This window comes from Triticum aestivum, chromosome 3D (assembly GCF_018294505.1).
Source record: "Triticum aestivum cultivar Chinese Spring chromosome 3D, IWGSC CS RefSeq v2.1, whole genome shotgun sequence".
In the NCBI taxonomy this organism is placed as follows: domain Eukaryota; kingdom Viridiplantae; phylum Streptophyta; class Magnoliopsida; order Poales; family Poaceae; genus Triticum; species Triticum aestivum.
The window spans coordinates 64,596,423-64,615,411 of record NC_057802.1 but is presented as its reverse complement, the minus strand read 5'-3'; the positions used below and the strand labels follow the sequence as shown (position 1 = coordinate 64,615,411).

General features: G+C 43.6%; 2 protein-coding genes across 4 annotated transcripts; both read left to right on the top strand.

Moving 5' to 3' along the window:
* Positions 1-9,528: 9,528 nt before the first annotated feature.
* Positions 9,529-13,880, top strand: LOC123077445 (2-oxoglutarate-Fe(II) type oxidoreductase hxnY). 2 transcript variants are annotated; one of them, XM_044499727.1, is made up of 11 exons: positions 9,529-9,911; positions 11,337-11,532; positions 11,664-11,762; positions 11,984-12,035; positions 12,310-12,431; positions 12,527-12,627; positions 12,709-12,767; positions 12,884-12,940; positions 13,111-13,156; positions 13,363-13,442; positions 13,552-13,880. In XM_044499727.1, the coding sequence occupies exons 1-11, from the start codon at positions 9,825-9,827 to the stop codon at positions 13,640-13,642; spliced, it is 990 nt and encodes a 329-aa protein (XP_044355662.1). In that variant the 5' UTR covers positions 9,529-9,824; the 3' UTR covers positions 13,643-13,880. The 2 variants fall into 2 exon arrangements, with proteins under 2 accessions (XP_044355662.1, XP_044355661.1); XM_044499726.1 differs by having other exon boundaries at positions 12,310-12,446.
* A 710-nt stretch (positions 13,881-14,590) lies between these two features.
* LOC123077444 (uncharacterized) lies at positions 14,591-18,246 on the top strand. 2 transcript variants are annotated; one of them, XM_044499724.1, is made up of 3 exons: positions 14,591-14,811; positions 15,559-16,759; positions 17,884-18,246. In XM_044499724.1, the coding sequence occupies exons 1-3, from the start codon at positions 14,776-14,778 to the stop codon at positions 17,934-17,936; spliced, it is 1,290 nt and encodes a 429-aa protein (XP_044355659.1). In that variant the 5' UTR covers positions 14,591-14,775; the 3' UTR covers positions 17,937-18,246. The 2 variants fall into 2 exon arrangements, with proteins under 2 accessions (XP_044355659.1, XP_044355660.1); XM_044499725.1 differs by having other exon boundaries at positions 14,595-14,811; positions 17,899-18,246.
* The last annotated feature ends 743 nt before the right edge of the window (positions 18,247-18,989 follow it).

Genomic DNA, 18,989 nt, shown 5'->3' with positions numbered 1-18,989 from the left:
CACATATGTCCAGTTGAATATAGATAGCATGAGTTATTATTGTTGACATCACCCTTGAGGTGAGTATGTTGGGAGGCAAAACTATAAGCCCCTATCTTTCTATGTGTCCGGTTGAAACGTTTTGCTCATGGGTATGAGGTGAGTGTTAGCAATCATAGAAGACTATATGATGGTTGAGTATGTGGACTTGCTTAAAAGGCTCCGACACGTGACCCTTCCTGAAAAGATGATGAATTGTAGTTGCAAAGTTGACTGAGAACATAGTTTGTTGGTTTCTAATAGAGTTTTTGCTTTATACTTCGATTGTGTGATGAACTATTACTTATTCATGAGAAGTGTATGATAAAAGTTCTATGATAAAAGTCCTATGTTTAATTTTGTTGCTGTTATAATAATCAACATGATGCTTCTATGTCTGTATTTTGTTTTTATCGACACCTCTCTCTCAAAGCATGTGGACATGTTTTTCGATTTCAGTTTTCGCTTGAGGACAAGCGAGGTCTAAGCTTGGGGAGTTGATACGTCCATTTTGCATCATGTTTTCTTACTGTTATTTATAATGTTTTTATCCATAATAATGCTTTTTCGAGTAATTCTAATGTCTTTTCTCTCATAATTTGCAAGGTACACACCAAGAGGGAGAATTCCGGTAGCTGGAAATCTGGACCTGAAAAAGCTATGTCAGGCCACCTATTCTGCACAACTCCAAATGAGCTGAAACTCCACGAGGATTTTTTATGGAATATTTAAGAAATACTGGAGCCAATAAACACCAGAGGGGGGCCACTAGGTGGGCACAACCCACCTGGGCGCGCCAGGCCCCCCTGGCGCGCCCTGGTGGGTTGTGGCCTCCTCGGCCCACCTTCGGTGCCCATCTTCTGGTATATAAGTGATTTTGACCTATAAAAAATAAGGGGAAGACTTTCGGGACGGAGCGCCGCCGTCTTGAGGCAGAATTTGGGCAAGAGCACTTTTGCCCTCCGGTGGAGCGATTCTGCCAGGGGAACTTCCCTCCCGGAGGGGGAAATCATCATCTTCATCATCACCAATAACTCTCCCATCCTGGGGAGGGCAATCTCCATCAACATCTTCACCAGCACCATCTCATCTCAAACCCTAGTTCATCTCTTGTATTCAATCTTGTTACCGAAACTATAGATTGTTGCTAGGGGGTGACTAGTAGTGTTGATTACATCTTGTAGTTGATTACTATATGGTTTATTTGGTGGAAGATTATATGTTCAGATCCATTATGCATATTAATACCCCTCTGATCATGAGCATGTTGTTTGTGAGTAGTTACTTTCGTTCTTGAGGTCACGGGATAAATCATGTTGCAAGTAATCATGTGAATTTGATAAGTGTTCGATATTTTGATGGTATGTATGTGTCATTCCCTTAGTGGTGTCATGTGAACGTCGACTACATGACACTTTACCATATTTTGGCCTAAGGGAATGCATTGTGGAGTAGTAAATAGATGGTGGGTTGCGAGAGTGATAGAAACTTAAACCCCAGTTTATGCACTACTCCGTAAGGGATCGATTGGATCCTAGAGTTTAATGCTATGGTTAGAATTTATTCTTAATACTTTTCTTGTAGTTGCGGATGCTTGCGGGAGGGTTAATAATAAGTAGGGGGTTTGTTCAAGTAAGGACAGCACCTAAGCACCGGTCCACCCACATATCAAATTTGAAAGTAGCGAACGCAAATCAAACTAACATGATGAAAGTGACTAGATGAAATTCCCGTGTACCCTCAAGAACGCTTTGCTTATCATAAGAGACCGTTTTGGCCTGTCCTTTGCCTCAAAAGGATTGGGCTACCTTGCTGCATACTTGTTACTATTATCGTTACTTGCTCGTTACAAATTATCTTGCTATCAAACTATTCTGCTACTTACAATTTCAGCACTTGCAGACATTACCTTACTGAAAACTACTTGTCATTTCCTTCTGCTCCTCGTTGGGTTTGACACTCTTACTTATCGAAAAGAGCTACAATTGATCCCCTATACTTGTGTGTCATCAGTCTCCATGACGAGGAGGGAGTAGTTCACCCTCGGGGCTGAGGGTATGTACCAGTAGCTATGTGTTTGATCTCTCTCTCTCGTGTTCTTGATTTGGCACGATCTTGATGTACCGCGAGCTTTGTTATTATAGTTTTATCTTATGGTGTTTCTTCCCTCTCTATCTCTTGTTATGATGAATTGAGTCTTGCTCTTTGAGGTTTCGTTATGTCGGATTGAATACTATTATGGATTTGAGAACACTTGATATATGTCTTGCGTGGGATACCCGTGGTGACAATGCGGTATTCTATTGATTCACTTGATGTGTGTTTTGGCACTCAACTCGCGGATTCCCGAGGTGACATTGGGGTAATCTATGCATAGGGGTTGATGCACGTTTTCGTCCTTGTTTCTCCGGTAGGAATCTTAGGGCACTCTTTGAGGTTCTTTGTGCTGGATTGAATATTATGAATCTGAAGTTGTTTGATGCATATCGTATAATTGACCCATGGATACTTGTGGTGACATTAGAGTATCTAGGTGACATTAGGGTTGATTGATGTGTCATATGGTGTTATTTTACTATGAACTCTAGTGCTGTTTGTGACACTTATAGGAATAGCTCAATGGATTGATCGGAAAGAATAACTTTGAGGTGGTTTCGTACCCTACAAGCAATTTCATCTTATGTTCTTCGCGATAGGAACTTTGGAGTGATTCTTCGTTGCACGTTGAGGGATTGTTATATGATCCAGTTATGTTATCATTGTTGAGATAACTTGCACTAGTGAAAGTATGAACACTAGGCCTTGTCTCCAAGCATTGCAATACCCTTTTCGCTCACTTTTACCACTTGCTACCTTGCTTTTTTTTTATATTTTCAGATTACAAAAACCCGTATCTACCATCCATATTATGCTTGTATCACCATCTCTTCGCCGAACTAGTGCACCTATACAATTTACCATTGTATTGGGTGTGCTGGGGACACAAGAGACTCTTTATTATTTCATTGTAGGGTTGTTTGAGATAGACCATCTTCATCCTATGCCTCCCACGGATTGATAAACCTTAGGTCATCCACTTGAGGGAAATTTGCTACTGTCCTACAAAACTCTCCGCTTGGAGGCCCAACACGAGTCTACAAGAAGAAGGTTGCATAGTAGACATCAGATAACACAATGGGAAAATGCTCTAGATACTGCTCCAAACTCTTCTAAACATAATATGTCATCCATGAAAACCAATACAAATTTTCTATTCTGAGGAGCAAAGATAAAGTTCATGACACATTGGAAAGTACCTGGAGTTGTAGCTAGCCCAAATGGAATGACCTTGAATTGATAATGACCATTATGAGTTTTAAAAGTTGTCATGTATTCATCTTGTTCCATCATCCTAATTTGATGGTACCTGGACCTCAAATCCACTTTTGAGAAATAAGCAGTTCTAGCCAACTCATCTAGTAATTCATCAACAATAGGCATTGGAAATTTGTTTTTGACTGTGATGTCACTGAGGTTCCTATAATTTGCACAAAACCTCCATGAGCCATCCTTCTTTTTGACCAACAACACTGGTGAAGCAAAACGGCTCATACTTGGTGTAGTTAAACCCTCAGCTAACATCTTGCTAACTTGTTTCTCAATTTCATCTTTTGTAGTGGGGAATATTTTTAGGGTCTACAATTTACTGGTGTGGCCCCAAGAATGAGGTGTAAGGCATGATCTAGAGCTATGACCGGAGGCAAAATTGTTGGTTCTTGAAACACATCTAAAAATGTTTGCAATAGTTGTTGTACTTCCACAGGAGGATCATCTAATTTGGCAGGGTCTTGTGGAAATAAAATAGGCCCATATATAATTTCCTTTGTAATACTTGACCACTTGATCCACAGACATTACTTTTAATTCAGATTGTTGGTAAGTCTGAATGCCTTGTACATTTATCAGTTTGTCCTGGTACTTGAAATTCACCCATTTCTCTTTCCAATGACAGGTCATAGCACCCCACTGTTCCAGCCAATCCATGACTAATATAATGCCATAACCTCCCAGCTCCACCACCTTAGCAGGATAAGTGAAAGTATTACCTTGAAACCACCAAGTCAGAGCAGAAACTTCAGAATTACAAGCCATTGTTTCTTCATTGGCCACTTGAACAGTTAAAGGCTTTTGTATCTGTTTGGTCTACTGTAATTCTGGGAACCACAACTGAGTCTATGAAACTATGTGTTGCCATAGTCTAGTAGGATTAGCAACACCTGATGAGAGCTCTGGATCTGATAGTTTTTGTGTGTTCAGCTCCTCCTGACAAAGCGTTAACACACAATAGTAGATCATCTTCAATTGCTTCTTGAACCGCAAGTGCGTCAAGTATATTATTAGGAATTCTTGTATTGTCCTCCTCTCTACTGTGATGGCATGTGCTCGGCACCAACTGCTTTTTTTAGCACAAATATGTCCTGGGGCAAGCTTTTCTCCACAACTAAAACATAATTCATTGGCTCTTCTGTACTCCTTTAGCTGTTTGGCTTTCCACAAATCTCCAGACCCTGTGTTGAATCTGTTATCTAGTTTGTTGAAAGAAGTTTTAGACTGAAACTTACTTGACTTTTGTCTGGTCAAGGTTGCTTCTTGCACTATTGCAAAAGCTGTTGCAGCTGTTGTGGTAATTGGAAACTGAATCTCTACTGCCCCTTGAGTTCTTTGTTGAGTCCCAACATAAACCTTGTTACTAAAAAAATGTCACTGTCAGCTGGCTCGTAGAGTTTAATCTGGTACACCAATTGAAGAAATTCTCTCTTGTACTCTTGTATAGTTCCCTCTTGTTTCAGAAGCAGCAGGGCCCTCATGGTTTCCCTATGCACATCCACATCAAACTCTGCCATCACAGCCTCTCTGAAACTCTCCCAGTCACCTAGCCGGCAGAGAGCTTGTATGTGTGATACTAGTGAGCTGCATCACCCTTCAAATGCAGTGTGGCCGGAGTAACCTTGAAGTTTTCTAGAATGTCATACAGAGCAAAGTAGTCATCACACCCATCTAGTCAGATCCTCACCTCTGAACCATCAAATTTGGGAAAGTTCCTCTTCGGCATCCAACTTCTTCTAGCAGACGATTGAGGTTCTCCTCCCCGAGCCGTATCTAGTTGATACTAGAAAGTGGTCGGCCAAGGAATCTGTAAGGGAGGAGGAGGGCGACGAGGTGGTGGTGAATGAATAATTCCCTCTTGTCCAGTCGCCCTGGTGATACTGGAACTGTGGTGGACTTAGGTACTATTTTTTCTACCAGCAGCTCTTGCCTGACATTCGCGATAGAGTTCGTGGTGAGGTTTACCTTTGCCTGCACCACATTGATGTGCACTGTTTGCTCCTCCATCCGCTTGTCCAATGTGTCTAGCCAAGCATAGATCCCCTCAATCTTGTCCCCAGTGACTCGAGCTCCTTCATCAGTCGCTCATCAAATTCCTCCATGGCAGAGATCACTTGCCTTGTCCGAACCAGCGAAACCACTATGGGAATTAGGCAGATCGAGCCCAAGGGCGATCCGCAACCTTCCATAGGATTTTACCGCACGATCAAGAGAGTATGGAAGCGCGCACTGACCGGACGAGGCTCTGATACCAACTGCGATGGTCATGGATCGATCGGATCTGGTAGAGGAGGGGTAGGTGAGGCAGAGGTAAGCTTGGGGAAGGAAATAAGGAAAACAAAATCTTAATTCGCTTCTTCAGTGCCTCTTACAGAGTGATGCCCACGGTTTATACCCCACAGCTACAGCTTAATCTCACACACTCTACACCACATGCACACCTATCCAACCACATCAGGCCCACCAGCAGAGCGTTGGCTCTTCTTCGCCCTCCTGGCCCACTCTTAGCCATCTTCTTCAATATTCTCACTAGGACTCGCCGATATGCTGCCATGGCACTTGTCCCAGTTTCGCTACCATGGCAGCTCTTTTCTCTTTCTCTGTCATGGCAGCATGTTTAGTCTGTCTTGGCGATTTCTCGTGTCAGGGCCATGTTGGCGCTGACATGACGGAGTAGGGAGGAAGCGGAACGCTCCATGTGGGTAGAGACTAGGGTGGCGGGACAGAGAAACGGCCGGCGCTCACAAAGAGCCGGAAGAACACGTTGGAGATGGGGGCGATATGGCTTGCATCCCGAATCATGAAGCCAGGGCGAACACGCGGGGCTGTTTGGTTCTAGGCCCTGCATTGCTACACTTTGCCACACATTTTTGCCAAGCTTGCCTAATGTTAGTTCAATAAAATGAGAGTCACAAGTTGGCAAGCCTAAGAGAATATTGCCACACTTTTTGTATGCATGTCATGTGAGGCCCTAGTGTGGCTTGAACAAAACACTCATCTAAGTTGGTCAAATTTGCCTAACCTCACATCTCCTCTTTGCCGATGACAGTACCTTCTTTGCTAGAAGCGATACCCGCAGTGTGGAGGCATTGAGATCTACCTTGGACCTCTACTATCAAGGATCTGGATAGTTAATTAATAAAGACAAATCTGCTTTGTTCTTTGGAAAGGGTTGCCCAGAACATGTCAAACAGAGGGTTAAATCACAACTTGGTATTAATAATGAGGCCTTCAATGATTCCTATCTTGGTATGCCAACAGAAATAGGTAGCTCCCCAACAAAGACCTTCAAGTTTCTGCTTGACCGGGCTTGGGCTAGCATTTTTGGATGGTCCGAACGGCCTATTTCCCGGGCTGGCAAGGAGACCTTGTTGAAAGCGATAATCCAGGCGATTCCGACGTATATTATGAGTTGCTTTCAACTTCCTGTAGCCACTTGTGAGAAGTTTTGTCAAATTATTTCCGATGAGTGGTGGGGTCGTGAAGATGGCAAGCGGAAAATACATTGGCGTTCGTGGGAGTGGCTTACTACTCCAAAGTCACTCGGAGGAATGGGTTTTCTGGACATGGCTTTATTCAACTTGGCAATGCTTGCAAAGCAAGGCTGGAGGCTTTTAACGGACCCTTCGTCCCTCTGTGCTCATGTCCTTAAGGGACGATACTTTCCAAATTCAGATTTCTGGAATGCAGAGGCTCCAAGATCAGCATCGGCTACGTGGCAAGCAATTCTGGCCGGTCGGGGACTGTTAAAAAAAGGAATACAGTGGGGTATAGGTAATGGTGAAAATTTTTGTATCCTCTCTGATCATTGGATCCCATCGACGTCTCCGCGTTGTCTGCATCCTCTTTTGCCTATCCCTGCAAATGTCAAGGTCAAATGTCTGATTGATGAGGAGTCTGGCTCCTGGAATGAAGAGTCCATCAGAGCTTTTTTCAGAACTGATGTTGCGGAGGACATTCTACGGATTCCTATTAGCAGGCGGGGAGGTGAAGATTTTGCTAGCTGGCCATTTACAAAATCTGGGGATTTTTTGGTCCGCTTAGCTTACAACATGGCTCGATTGGAGCAGTTTCAGATTGCTCACAGCAAGGCTAGGCATGGTTTGTGTTCAAACATGGCGATCGAAGAAAAAAGCTGGAAGGCCATTTGGGCTATCAAAGCTCCGAACAAGATGAAGGTCATGCTCTGGCATTTTGCTCAGGACTGCCTCCCCTCAGGTGCTCAGTTACAACAGCGTCATGTGCCGGACGCTGAGTCATGCTGCTTCTGTGGCCGGCTCGAAACGGTGGAGCATGCCATGCTTTTTTGCCCGCGTGCTGCAGCTGTGTGGGATGCAATAGAAAACTGGACCGGCATTGTGCTACGGCGTTCTGATTTCAGAAACACAAAGTGGTGGCTTTTTTATTTTCTGTCAAGGGCTTCGGATAGAGATGCTACTATTCTGGTCGTCACTATGTGGCATTTGTGGGAAGCTCGTAATGATGCTAGACATGTTCCTGAAGCACCACCAATTCGCAGTACAGTAGAGAAGATCCGTGCATATTCAGATTTGATCATGCAACATCTTTTCATCTCTAAACCTGTCAACAGGCGTGAGTCGGCTTCATCCAATCCTTCCTGGACTCCGCCGCCGGCAGGTATGATCTTGGTTTACTCGGATGCTACAGTTTTCTCTGACTTGAACAAGTCTGGAGCTAGTGTTATTGCTTTAAACCACGATGGTGGATGCGTTGCTGCTGTTTCTGAACCACTACATGGTGTTTCTGATCCTGAACTAGCTGAAGCTTTAGCTTTATGTACAGCTATTCAGTTAGCAACAGATGAAGGCTTTTCAGAGTTTTGCCCATGGGTACCCTACCCGAAAATAATGGGCATGGGCAAGCGTTGGAGAGATTTTGTACCCAGGGGTAATGGGTATCCATATCCACAAAATATATGGGTAGGATATGGGTATGAAATTGTGCCCATGGGTAACCCAATGGATACCCAGAAAAATTGAAGTAATGAAAATAACTCCTATGACATGTGGGGTCAACATCCAACTCCTATGGCCCACCTTAAATCTTGTATTCCTTAAACCGGACATAGCTCATAGGCATGTAATCACCTTCTCGCCACTCCTCCTATAGTCCTACGTCCCGTGCGACTCCTCAAAAATATGAAATCTCAAATCTTCGCTACAGTACTCTTGTCCAACTCTCGATCCAATGATCCCTCATTCCCACCACCGCCTCCCACTAGGCAGGGCTTTCACGAACCGCTGATCATACTCCCTTGATGCCTCCAACATGACACCCACGGGAGAAGGCCGCGTCAATGCTATACTGCTCGCCATCATCGATTGAATTTTAAACTCATTTATCCACCTTTTAAAATTTTAGATGTTATATGACGTACCCACCGGATACCCATTGGGTATAGGATACCCGATGGGTATGGGCATGGGTGTCACTTTATGCCCATGGGTATTGAAGTGGGTGGGTATAGAATTTTTTTATGGGTGTGGATATGGGTAGAAGAAAGTTGTACCCGCCCATACCCTATCCATTGCCATCTCTATCGGGTGTTATCTTTGCGTCGGATTGCCTTTCGCTGGTGCAAAAAACTGAATTCGAGATCTTGGGATCGCTCTAGCATTGATACTGTTGTTGAAGACATCAAGTTTGCTTCTCGAAGCTTTGTTTCTGCGGTGTTCAAACATGTTCATCGGCAAGTTAATGTAGCGTCTCATTTGTTAGCTAAATCTTGTAAGAATTTATCTAGTGTTGTTGTTTTTCATTCTGCTTCGGACTGGAGACTCTTTGTAACTTTGTTAAGTGATCAATAAAGCCAATGTTTTCTCAGGAAAAAAACCTCATGTGTGGCAACTTTTGACAATCTTAGTCACAAACCAAACAAGCCGAAGATTATTGCTGACGCTTTTGGGATTCCCTTTGACCCGTCCTCTTCGAGTGACCGAAAGACCAAGGAAAATTCGCTGCCATCAAACGCGACCCATCCATCCATCCACTCCACATGTGATTAGATTCGGAGGACATCAATCAACACCAACAAAAGCATATAAAGTGCTCAAAGGCAGACCACACCAAATAATATACACACACAAGGAAAAATAAATAGAAGTCCATACAGAGAGGAATCGCGCATTGTTTTTTCCTGGTCCAGAGACCCAGGCCGTCCGCAGCCACCAAGAGATCGCCTCCGCTTTCGTGCCCCTCGCAAACCTTCTTCCAAATTCCACCAACCTCGAGCCTCCGCCCCTATATATCGCCCCCGGCGCCAATTCGGCGATCCACCAGCCACCTCTGACTCTGAGCGCATCCAACAAAGGAGTCGCGTCACAGTCTACGCTAGCGGCCACGAATCGAGGCGGCGGCGCGCTGCGAGAGAGAGAGAGCGGAGAGGATCAGGCTGGTGGTGGGGAAAGCGTAGCGGCGGCATGGAGAGCTCGACCTCGAGGACGAGCCTGAATTGCATCAGCCTGGTGGACCCCGACATCCAGAGATCGGTCGCGCTCCTCAAGCAGGTTCGTTTCTTGATAATTGAAAAGAATCTTGGTCCATGGGCGCATGAACAGCGGAAAGCTTGTTAGAGCAACTTTCTTTCCCCAGAAAAAGTCGGCCACCGCTCAATTATGTGCCACCTTTTTGGCGCTATTAGCTGTATGCAGAGTTTATTTCTTACAAGCATGCTCGTCCTCGAAAGAAAGCATGTTCCCGCAACAACAAAAAAAGCATGCTCGTCAATTTTGTAAAGAGAAAACCTGTATAAGATGGTGGGAACCTGCTGGTTCACAAGGCAGGTTAACGATGTTTGGGTTGCAGTCATTGTAGAAGAGGAAGACAGAATTGGTTACACACTTACAGTTGGTGCATAAAAGTTCTTCAAAAGCAATGAACAAGGCCTCTGCCTTTTGCGGTAGTAGTGGTTATTAGTTATTGAACACACCAGTAGTATTGAATTGTACTCCCTTCGTCCCAAAATAAGTGTCGCTGATTTAGTACAAAGTTGTACTAAATCAGCGACACTTACTTTGGGATGGAGGGAATACTTGTCATATGTCAGTTTGTTGCTTTGACCTCGTACATGATCTATGTTTGAGCATTCTGCTTTCGGAAACCAAGGCTTGTTAAGGGGAAGTGACCGAGAGTGACCTGCCAGCTCTTTACAACTTGTTTAAGGTTTATTGTGTTTCAAGAAAAGTGCAATTTTGTCCCCAAGGACGTGGACGGCATTTAAATTTCTATTTATTTGGTGGAGTCTTAGAAATGTGCAGGGGCAAGGCTTACCTCGTATAATCCTTCCCCAGACCCCACCTAGTGTGGGAGCTTCTAGCATTGAATCTGTCCTTTTAGGTGGAGTCTTAGAAATACATATGCAAACCAGCAGCGTACACTTTCAAACAGAACCCTGATTATGCCAGGCTTGAACTCTTGCATATAAAAATGCATATATTCTGAAAAGGGACATGTGTGCTTGTTATTTTGAGAAGATGTCAACAGTCTTGTTTCAAAGAAAGAAGAAGATGTCAACAGTAACACATCAGTCAGTATTACTGAACTTCTACTATCATCGTCCCAGTTCTAGAAGTAGATAGCCATAGTAACCCATTCAGTAAGGATTTCATTTTGGGAATAATAATTTTCTACTTGTGCTGTGAATTAATTTCCAATACCATTATATATGTGCCATGTTTTCTTGCCGCTTATTCCCTTAAATAGCTATAGTTTACTCACCATCCTAAAATTTCAGTCATCGCAAACTATGATCTTGCTCTATTATTGCATTACATATCAGGCAGTGCAAGAAATGGACCACTAAGAATGCGATGATGCAACCTTCTTTTATATTGAAGTACTGAGAACATGGTTAATGTGCTGGTAGCTCTGTTTCTTCTAATAGTTTTGGACCATATTGTTCCGTAAACAAATGCTCCGTATTTTTTTCTTAGGCATGCTTGGATTCAGGCTTCTTCTATGTGCTGGATCATGGGATAAGCCAGGAATTCATGGACGAGGTTTTTGCCGAAAGCAAGAAGTTCTTTGAACTTCCGAACAGTGAGAAAATGAAGCTTCTCCGAAATGAGAAGAATCGAGGGTATACACCTATGCTAGATGAGATTCTTGATCCAGAAAACCAAGTGAATGGTACTCTATCGACTTCCACATGTGTTGCTACTTGCTACACTTAAGTTCACCTTTCTTGAGTCACCAGCATCATACAAGCAAACATCACTGCAAGAGTGGTTTCTTACAATTGACACTTATGTCCTCTTTAGGTGACCACAAGGAAGGGTATTATATTGGTGTTGAGGTACCTGCAGATGACCCACAGTCAAATAGGCCATTTTATGGTCCAAACCAGTGGCCTTCCGAAGGTATTTTATCTCTGTTTTCAAGTTATTTTTTACTAAAGCACCTCTTCCGAAAACTGAGTAATCAATCAATAGCAAGACATCTGCAATATGCTTGTAGCTGGTAATGGACTATAGATTCTATTAACATTGTACTGTTGGACGTTGGTGTTTGGCACCTAAAAGTAACTCTTACATGGTCCTTTTTACTTACTTCACATGTAATCCTCTTATTGCTCTCACAGAAATATTGCCCAAATGGAGGGAGGTGATGGAGCAATATCACAGGGAAGCATTGTAAGTAGAAACGTAATTTATATTGCTTGGTTTTAAATTTAACATTTCAAAGTGGTAAATGATTATCCATAAAGTTGGAACTGACTGAATGTGAATGAGTAAGTAGCATGCATGAGTCATGTAAACCTGTGTTTGCAGTCAAAGAAAATAGCTTCCAAGTATTCATGCAAATGCCCTTTTTGGAATTTTGTTGTAGCCTCTGGTGAATGAGGTTTTATTTATTGGATCAGAGGTGAACTCTATTCTTAGTTGGCCTGCTTTCTATTGGTTTCAGGAGAGTGGCCAAATCAGTTGCAAGGATCATTGCTCTTGCTTTGAACCTAGACGAGGACTTCTTTGATAGACCTGAAATGCTTGGCGATTCGATAGCCACATTAAGGCTCTTGCACTATGAAGGTGGACAAAAAACAGGTCATGCTTTCGTGTCAAATGATATTTATCCAGCATGAATCATGATGAATTCTTCCATTTGATGTTCTTTTTGTCATCAGGTCAAGTGTCAAATCCTTCTAAGGGAGTTTATGGAGCTGGTGCACATTCGGATTATGGCCTGATCACTCTCTTAGCAACTGATGACGTAGTTGGTCTCCAAGTAAAGCATCTTGAAACATGGCCTTTTCATGTATTTGTTTTTACATTTTCGTAACTGGGATTTGCCATCTGAATTCTGCAGATTTGCAAGGACAGGAATGCTCAGCCTCAAGTATGGGAATATGTAGCTCCTGTGAAAGGGTTAGCCTGTTAATCTGATTAGATTTATGTCTCGTTCTTGATTGATGGTAACGGCGTCAAATTTTACCTGTTAACATAAGTTGAAAACCCTCACTCTTTTGGTCTTTGTTTCGCAGCGGCTTTATTGTCAATCTTGGTGATATGCTCGAACGCTGGAGTAACTCCATTTTCAGGTTTGTGAATCTATCTCTTAAAGTATGTTCTTAGTTCTAATTGGCATTTCGATATTGTGCTTGCAGACCAAACTGTATTCAGGGAAACTTGGATGACATAAATGGATTTTGTGGTTTGGTTATTATTTTTATATTTACTTACGATACAATAATCATTTCCACAATTGTAGGTCAACTTTACATCGAGTGGTCCTTGATGGGCAGGAGCGTTACTCCGTAAGTTTCTTCTTGTGTAAATATGTGAAAACCATCTATTTTTTCCATGCGTGACAAACGCTGAACCAGTGAAAGCATGTCTTAGTTAATTTTCCAAGATAACACAAAGCTCTTCTTTCTCAGCTGTATGTGATTTAAGGCAATCAGCATTGTGCCATAAAAAAAGGTTGATTTTAATCGTGCTGTTTATTCCTTTATTGAAACAGATTGCCTTTTTCGTGGAACCAAGCCATGACTGTGTAGTCGAGTGCCTGCCAACCTGCAAATCCGAGACGAATCCGCCAAAGTAAGTTCTAAATCCTACCAACAATGACTAAAGTTGATCACTTATCCATCTCATCAGCCAAGGCATACACACCAAGCCTAAACGTTTGCGACCTCCGCTGTCTGATCAGGTTCCCCCCAATCACTTGCTCGGCGTACCTATCCCAGCGCTACAAGGACACGCACGCAGATCTGAGCACTTACAGCGACGGCAAAGCCTGAAAGAAGCACCTCTGGTTTTTGCTCTGTTCCCCTTTTTTTGCCTTCACATCTATAGTATGACGTGTAATGTTGCAAGTGGCAATAAGAATGCCCTTAGGACGGAGGATGGCAATGTTGTACTGCTAATGTGCTAATATCAGTGTAACCATAGCTGTGGAGATGTCATCATTGTTCCTGTGGAGATGAACACTGGTTGCCTTCTTTCTGAATGTGTACAAGTTCCGAAGTTGATTGCTCACCGTGGCCTTGTCTTTCTGAGTTTTGGGGATGATAATCTTGGCGTCTACATCAGCATTATACTATATGTTTTCTTTCCGAGTTTTTGGGATGATAATCTTGGCGTCTACATCAGCATTGTACCATACCATTTTTGTGAAGATATCGTATGTGGTGCTACGTTGCTGTGCGTGGCGAAACCTGATCTGCAGAATTATAATTCCTTCCAGATGACAAGCCCATACAGAAGCGGGGGAACGAAAGGAACAGTCTGTGGTGCAAGTTGTACCTTTTAGCAAACTGAAATTGCACTTTTCTAAATCGATGAAGTCTTAAGAATATCTGGGGGCTCGGTGGCAAATCTCAGTTGTTGTTTTTATAACACAGTTACAAACACGGATGTTCACGTATACACATAACATTCAATTGTATAAGCGCACGGATGAACACCCTATTTCTACGAGTACCTTCGAGATACCGAGCCAACACAATATCTTAGATTGATAAAGTCATCACAGGCACGATAGCATACATCTTGCTTTCAACATCGGGTGTGCTGAATTTAAGATTCACACAAAAGAAATCAACGCCGAGAGGAAGGAAGAAGAGGAGACTAGAGGGTACCCAGCACCCACCCCCACGCACGCGCTGACGTTTTTCACGTGGACACGGTCAACCCAGTTGTTTTCACCGTGTAGGAGCTACAATTTTTTTTTAATCTGCTGCTGAAGTACTCGTACAACTGGTTCTCTCCTCCCCACCAACCTGCACCTGCTAGTGAAGTTACTACGCGGTCAACCCAGTGGTTTCCCCATCCCGCTCGGCCGGCTCTCCTCTCCACCGGCGCCATCGCTTCGCCGCCGCCCCATCCTGCTGGACCGCGTCACCTCTCGCCGTCCGTCGCAAGAGGCGCAGTGATGCTAGGGCCTCCCGACGGGTCGCTTTTGACCGAGGTAATCCTTCCCATCCCAGCTAGGCCTCCCGACGGGCGCTCATTTGGTCGATGATGGCTTCAGATTTACTAGCCTTCGGGTATTCTAGTCCCACCAACGATTCAGTAGCCATGAAGTATTTTACTATTCAATGGCCAAGAAATATTTTGGTACCATCTCAGATTCACAGGCCATGTGGAGTATTTTAGACTCAAACCAGATTCAGTAGTCATGAAGTGAGTATTTTACCATGGATCTTTTATAGATGAGATGAGATCGATGCCGATCATGTCTTGGATTAAGTATTTGCCTTAGCCCCCACTGCAGATTCACTAGCAAATGAGTATCTTTGTCACAGACCGGATCCATTTTAGACTTTTAGTCCCAAATCAGATTCACTAGCCATGTACTCCCTCCATTCCCTTATACAAGGCTACTTCATATTTTTTATGTCTTAACTTTGACCAGTAATTTTAACAACAAAAAGTGACTTATATGCTACAAAAAGTATTTCATTGAATGCACATTTCAAAGAACTTTCCGATGATATATTTTCAATGACATATAACCATATTTTGTTGACCAAAATTATAAATCAAAGTTTGACAAAAAACAAAGTGGCCTTGTATAAAGAATGGAGGAAGTACTAGTATTTTAGACTCGAGCCAGATCACTAGCCACCAATTATTTAATGTAAATTGTTGATTAGTATACTGCCAAAACCCGGCTCACAATACTAACCCATTTTGTTTTTACATTATTGTTTAGGTCGCCATGGAAGGTGAGAAGCAGCCGCAACCGGCGGTGGCAGACTCCTCCGCCACCGTATCCAAGGTGCTCGACGATGACAACCTCCTCGTTGAGATCCTTCTCCGTGTTAGCTTCCCCAACACCCTCATCCGTGCCGCCCTGGTCTGCAGACGCTGGCTATGCCACGTCTCTGACAAGGCCTTCCTTGGCCGGTTCCGTAAACTGCACCCCCCTCGCCTGCTCGGCTTCTACATCGACACCGGGATGGGGCCCTGTTTCACGCCGATGCTGCCTCAGCCACCAGAGCTCGCCGCCGTCATCGACCGTGCATGCTTCTGCCCGGACACCTGGCAGTGCAGACGGGCTCACGTCCTCGACTGCCGGAATGGCCGCGTCTTAACTATGCTCCTAGACGGCCCTAGATTCGAACTTGGAGTGCATACCGCTCTGTGCACACTGACTGAGAGAGGCATGATGACCTTCCCACCATTTCCAAGGTATAACCGGCCGGAGGGCAGGTTCTGCATCTGGCCGTGTCTCATCTCCAAAGAACAAGGCGATGACTTGTCCTACTTTTATGTTCTGATCGAGTCTTCCGAGGAGACCAGTAAGGTTACGGTGCGAGTATATATGTTGCAACATGGTATCTGGTGCACACATCATACCTTGGCCACTGACCAGCCATCTCTTCCGCTATGGGACCCAAAACTTGTGCTGGTCGACAGTAAAATTTATATCACGGTCGCCCCGAGAAATATAATGGTCTTGGATTTGTCGGTCTCAAGTTGCTCTACTATTTGTCTCCCACAAGGGGTGGAGTATGGAGATAGAGACGCCATGTTGTCGCGGGCAGATGATGCATCTAGTGTATATCTTATTCAAGTGAAGGAGCTTCAGCTTCACATCTGGCTCCACAAGGGGAACAACTGGCTGCTGGTGGACACCATCTTTATGAGTGAGATGGTTGCTAATTTGAGGATGCAAGATTACACTGTTGAGGATGAGCATATTGATGTTCTTCGGATACTGCAGGTCGGGGACAACGCCGAGTTTGTGTTCTTCCAGATGGGTCGATGCATACTGTATCTAGATATCAAGGGCAAGACATTGCGTAAAGTGTATGAGATGAAAGATAAGGATTGGTATTCGGTTTATTATATTTTTCCTTTTAAGATGGTTTGGCCTCCGATATTTCCTGCACTGAAGCCGAACCTTCAAGGTATTCCTTTTGCTTCTGCTGAGGTTACAAAGATTTCTAACGTGCATCGTGTGTGTTAATTTCTTCTCTATTTTGCTAGGTTTTTTGCCATGTGTTTTGAAGTCCAAATTTGTAGCATTGCTAATACACCATCGTAATCGAGTAAATGTTGTATGAATTGGCTTTGCTGCATTTGTGATGCTTCGCACTCTTATTAATAGTTCATCAACCATCACACTGTTTGCTATAACTGCGGAGTGGTGTTAGGTGTGTGATTGATTCGTTAGGCCATTCTACGAATACTAGTTCAGCATCACTTGACATTATGTTGCTCTAAGTGCTCTTACTTGCCCCACAATCTGAAAAGCAATGTCGTGCATGGCTGCATGCTGTGCCAATTATACCCTGTAACTTTGCATTTCCCCATATATTGCCATCCTTAATACCATCGCTTCATTTGTTTTACGTTTGGTGGAGCTAGCAGTTTTTATACCATCTCCATATTAGCTAGATAGCAGCAATTTTTTGTGGTGATGAGAACAACTTATCTGGTGTATTGGCATGGACCTTTCATTTTGTTGTATCACTGTTTTCTGAACTACAAATGGGACATGTGTGAAAGTACAGGAAAGTCATATATAAGGTCTGGTAGCTTCCTAGCCTCCTTATCATGTTGAGCATTGTATTTTCTGGTGCTGAACTATTATCACAACCCTTTATGCGTGCAATTGAGCTTCCCATTTTCTCAAAATTAATCAATGTGTAATAATCTGCTGTGGTCGTGGCTTAGCTTCTTACGTCTGAAGCTTACCCTCAATCTGTTATGTATGAAATTTCCTCTTATATGACAGAAGTGACTAATTCGAACTAACCATTGGTAAGTATGTGCTTGTTTTTATTGGACTCTGAACTGTTTAATGTAAATTAATATATCCATCTGGTATGAAGGCATTTAAGTTAACCTTGATCCCTGGAGCTTTTCCGGAGAAAATAAAATAAAAAACATGTTACCGGAATAAATGCATCATTTCTACTTTCGAGCACACATTAATAGTTGACTATCCATCGGTGTACTAGCCACTTGTTTTGGTCTCCATTTGATGTTATGATACTTAATTTTGTTTCCCATCCTAATCCTTGCTCAGTTTTGCTTGAAACAGAATCGCCATCTGAAGAACAATATCATCCAGCTCAGTGACAAGGACCATAAGGTTATAACAAAAGAAATTTTATCTGTGGGCGTCGTAGATTCTGGCGCCCAAACCCTGCGAGGCCCCCTCTATATATGCCACCATGATTCAAGGATATGGCCACATTGGGAATATGGGTTCATTTTGCTGGTTACATATTTCCCACGATACCAAGCATATCTAGAGGGGCGCGTTGCCTAGACTGTAGTATTCTGGCATTTTGTCTTTGGAAAAGTTTGTCAGTCATTGTGAAATAGGATTATGTAAGAAAATCCAAATGCATGCCCTCCAGGATGAAAAGAACAAGACATTTAGAAACGCCTCCGGAATGTTTCATGTATTTTATGCCCTCATAATTTATAACACACTAGGGCCTCTTCAACGCCAACTCGCAAACCTTCCGTATCAGTCCGCACCATGTTGTCCGGACCGCGGTCCATGGCGCTGTCCGGATGCGTTTTCTCCCGCAAACTGAAGACAAACATGGGGAAGTTTGCGGGAGTCCGGACCGCTGTCACGCCCTAGCCCACCAAAAACCCCTTCCTCCTCCCACGTGCGCTTCCCGCCCATGACCAGCTGCCCGCATTCATGCCGTTGTAGAGCGCCCCAGTCTGGACGCGACCTCTCATTGCTTCCACCATTGAAGCGTCGCGCCGGCCGAGGGCACCGCCCGCTGCACACTCGGCTAAACACGCCTTCATTAAACCTGCGTGGAAGCCGAGAAACCTACTCCGGCCACACGTTCATTCACGAGCGTGCCGACATTAAACGCAACACCCGACAAGCTCCTCCCATCCGCCCTCTATTTAAACAAGGTCAGACGCCGGCCAAGAATCACACTGTGTATTCGGGTGACATAAATGGCTTTTGTGGTTTGGTTATTATTTTTATATTTTCTTATGATACAATAATCATTCCACAATTGTAAACTTTACATTGAGTGATGGACGAGGGCGTTGCACCGTAAGTTTCTTGTGTAATAAATATGTGAAAACCATCAATTTTCCATGGATAAAGTTACTTTTCCATGTGATCTTGGTTAATGCAAAGCTCCTTTTTTT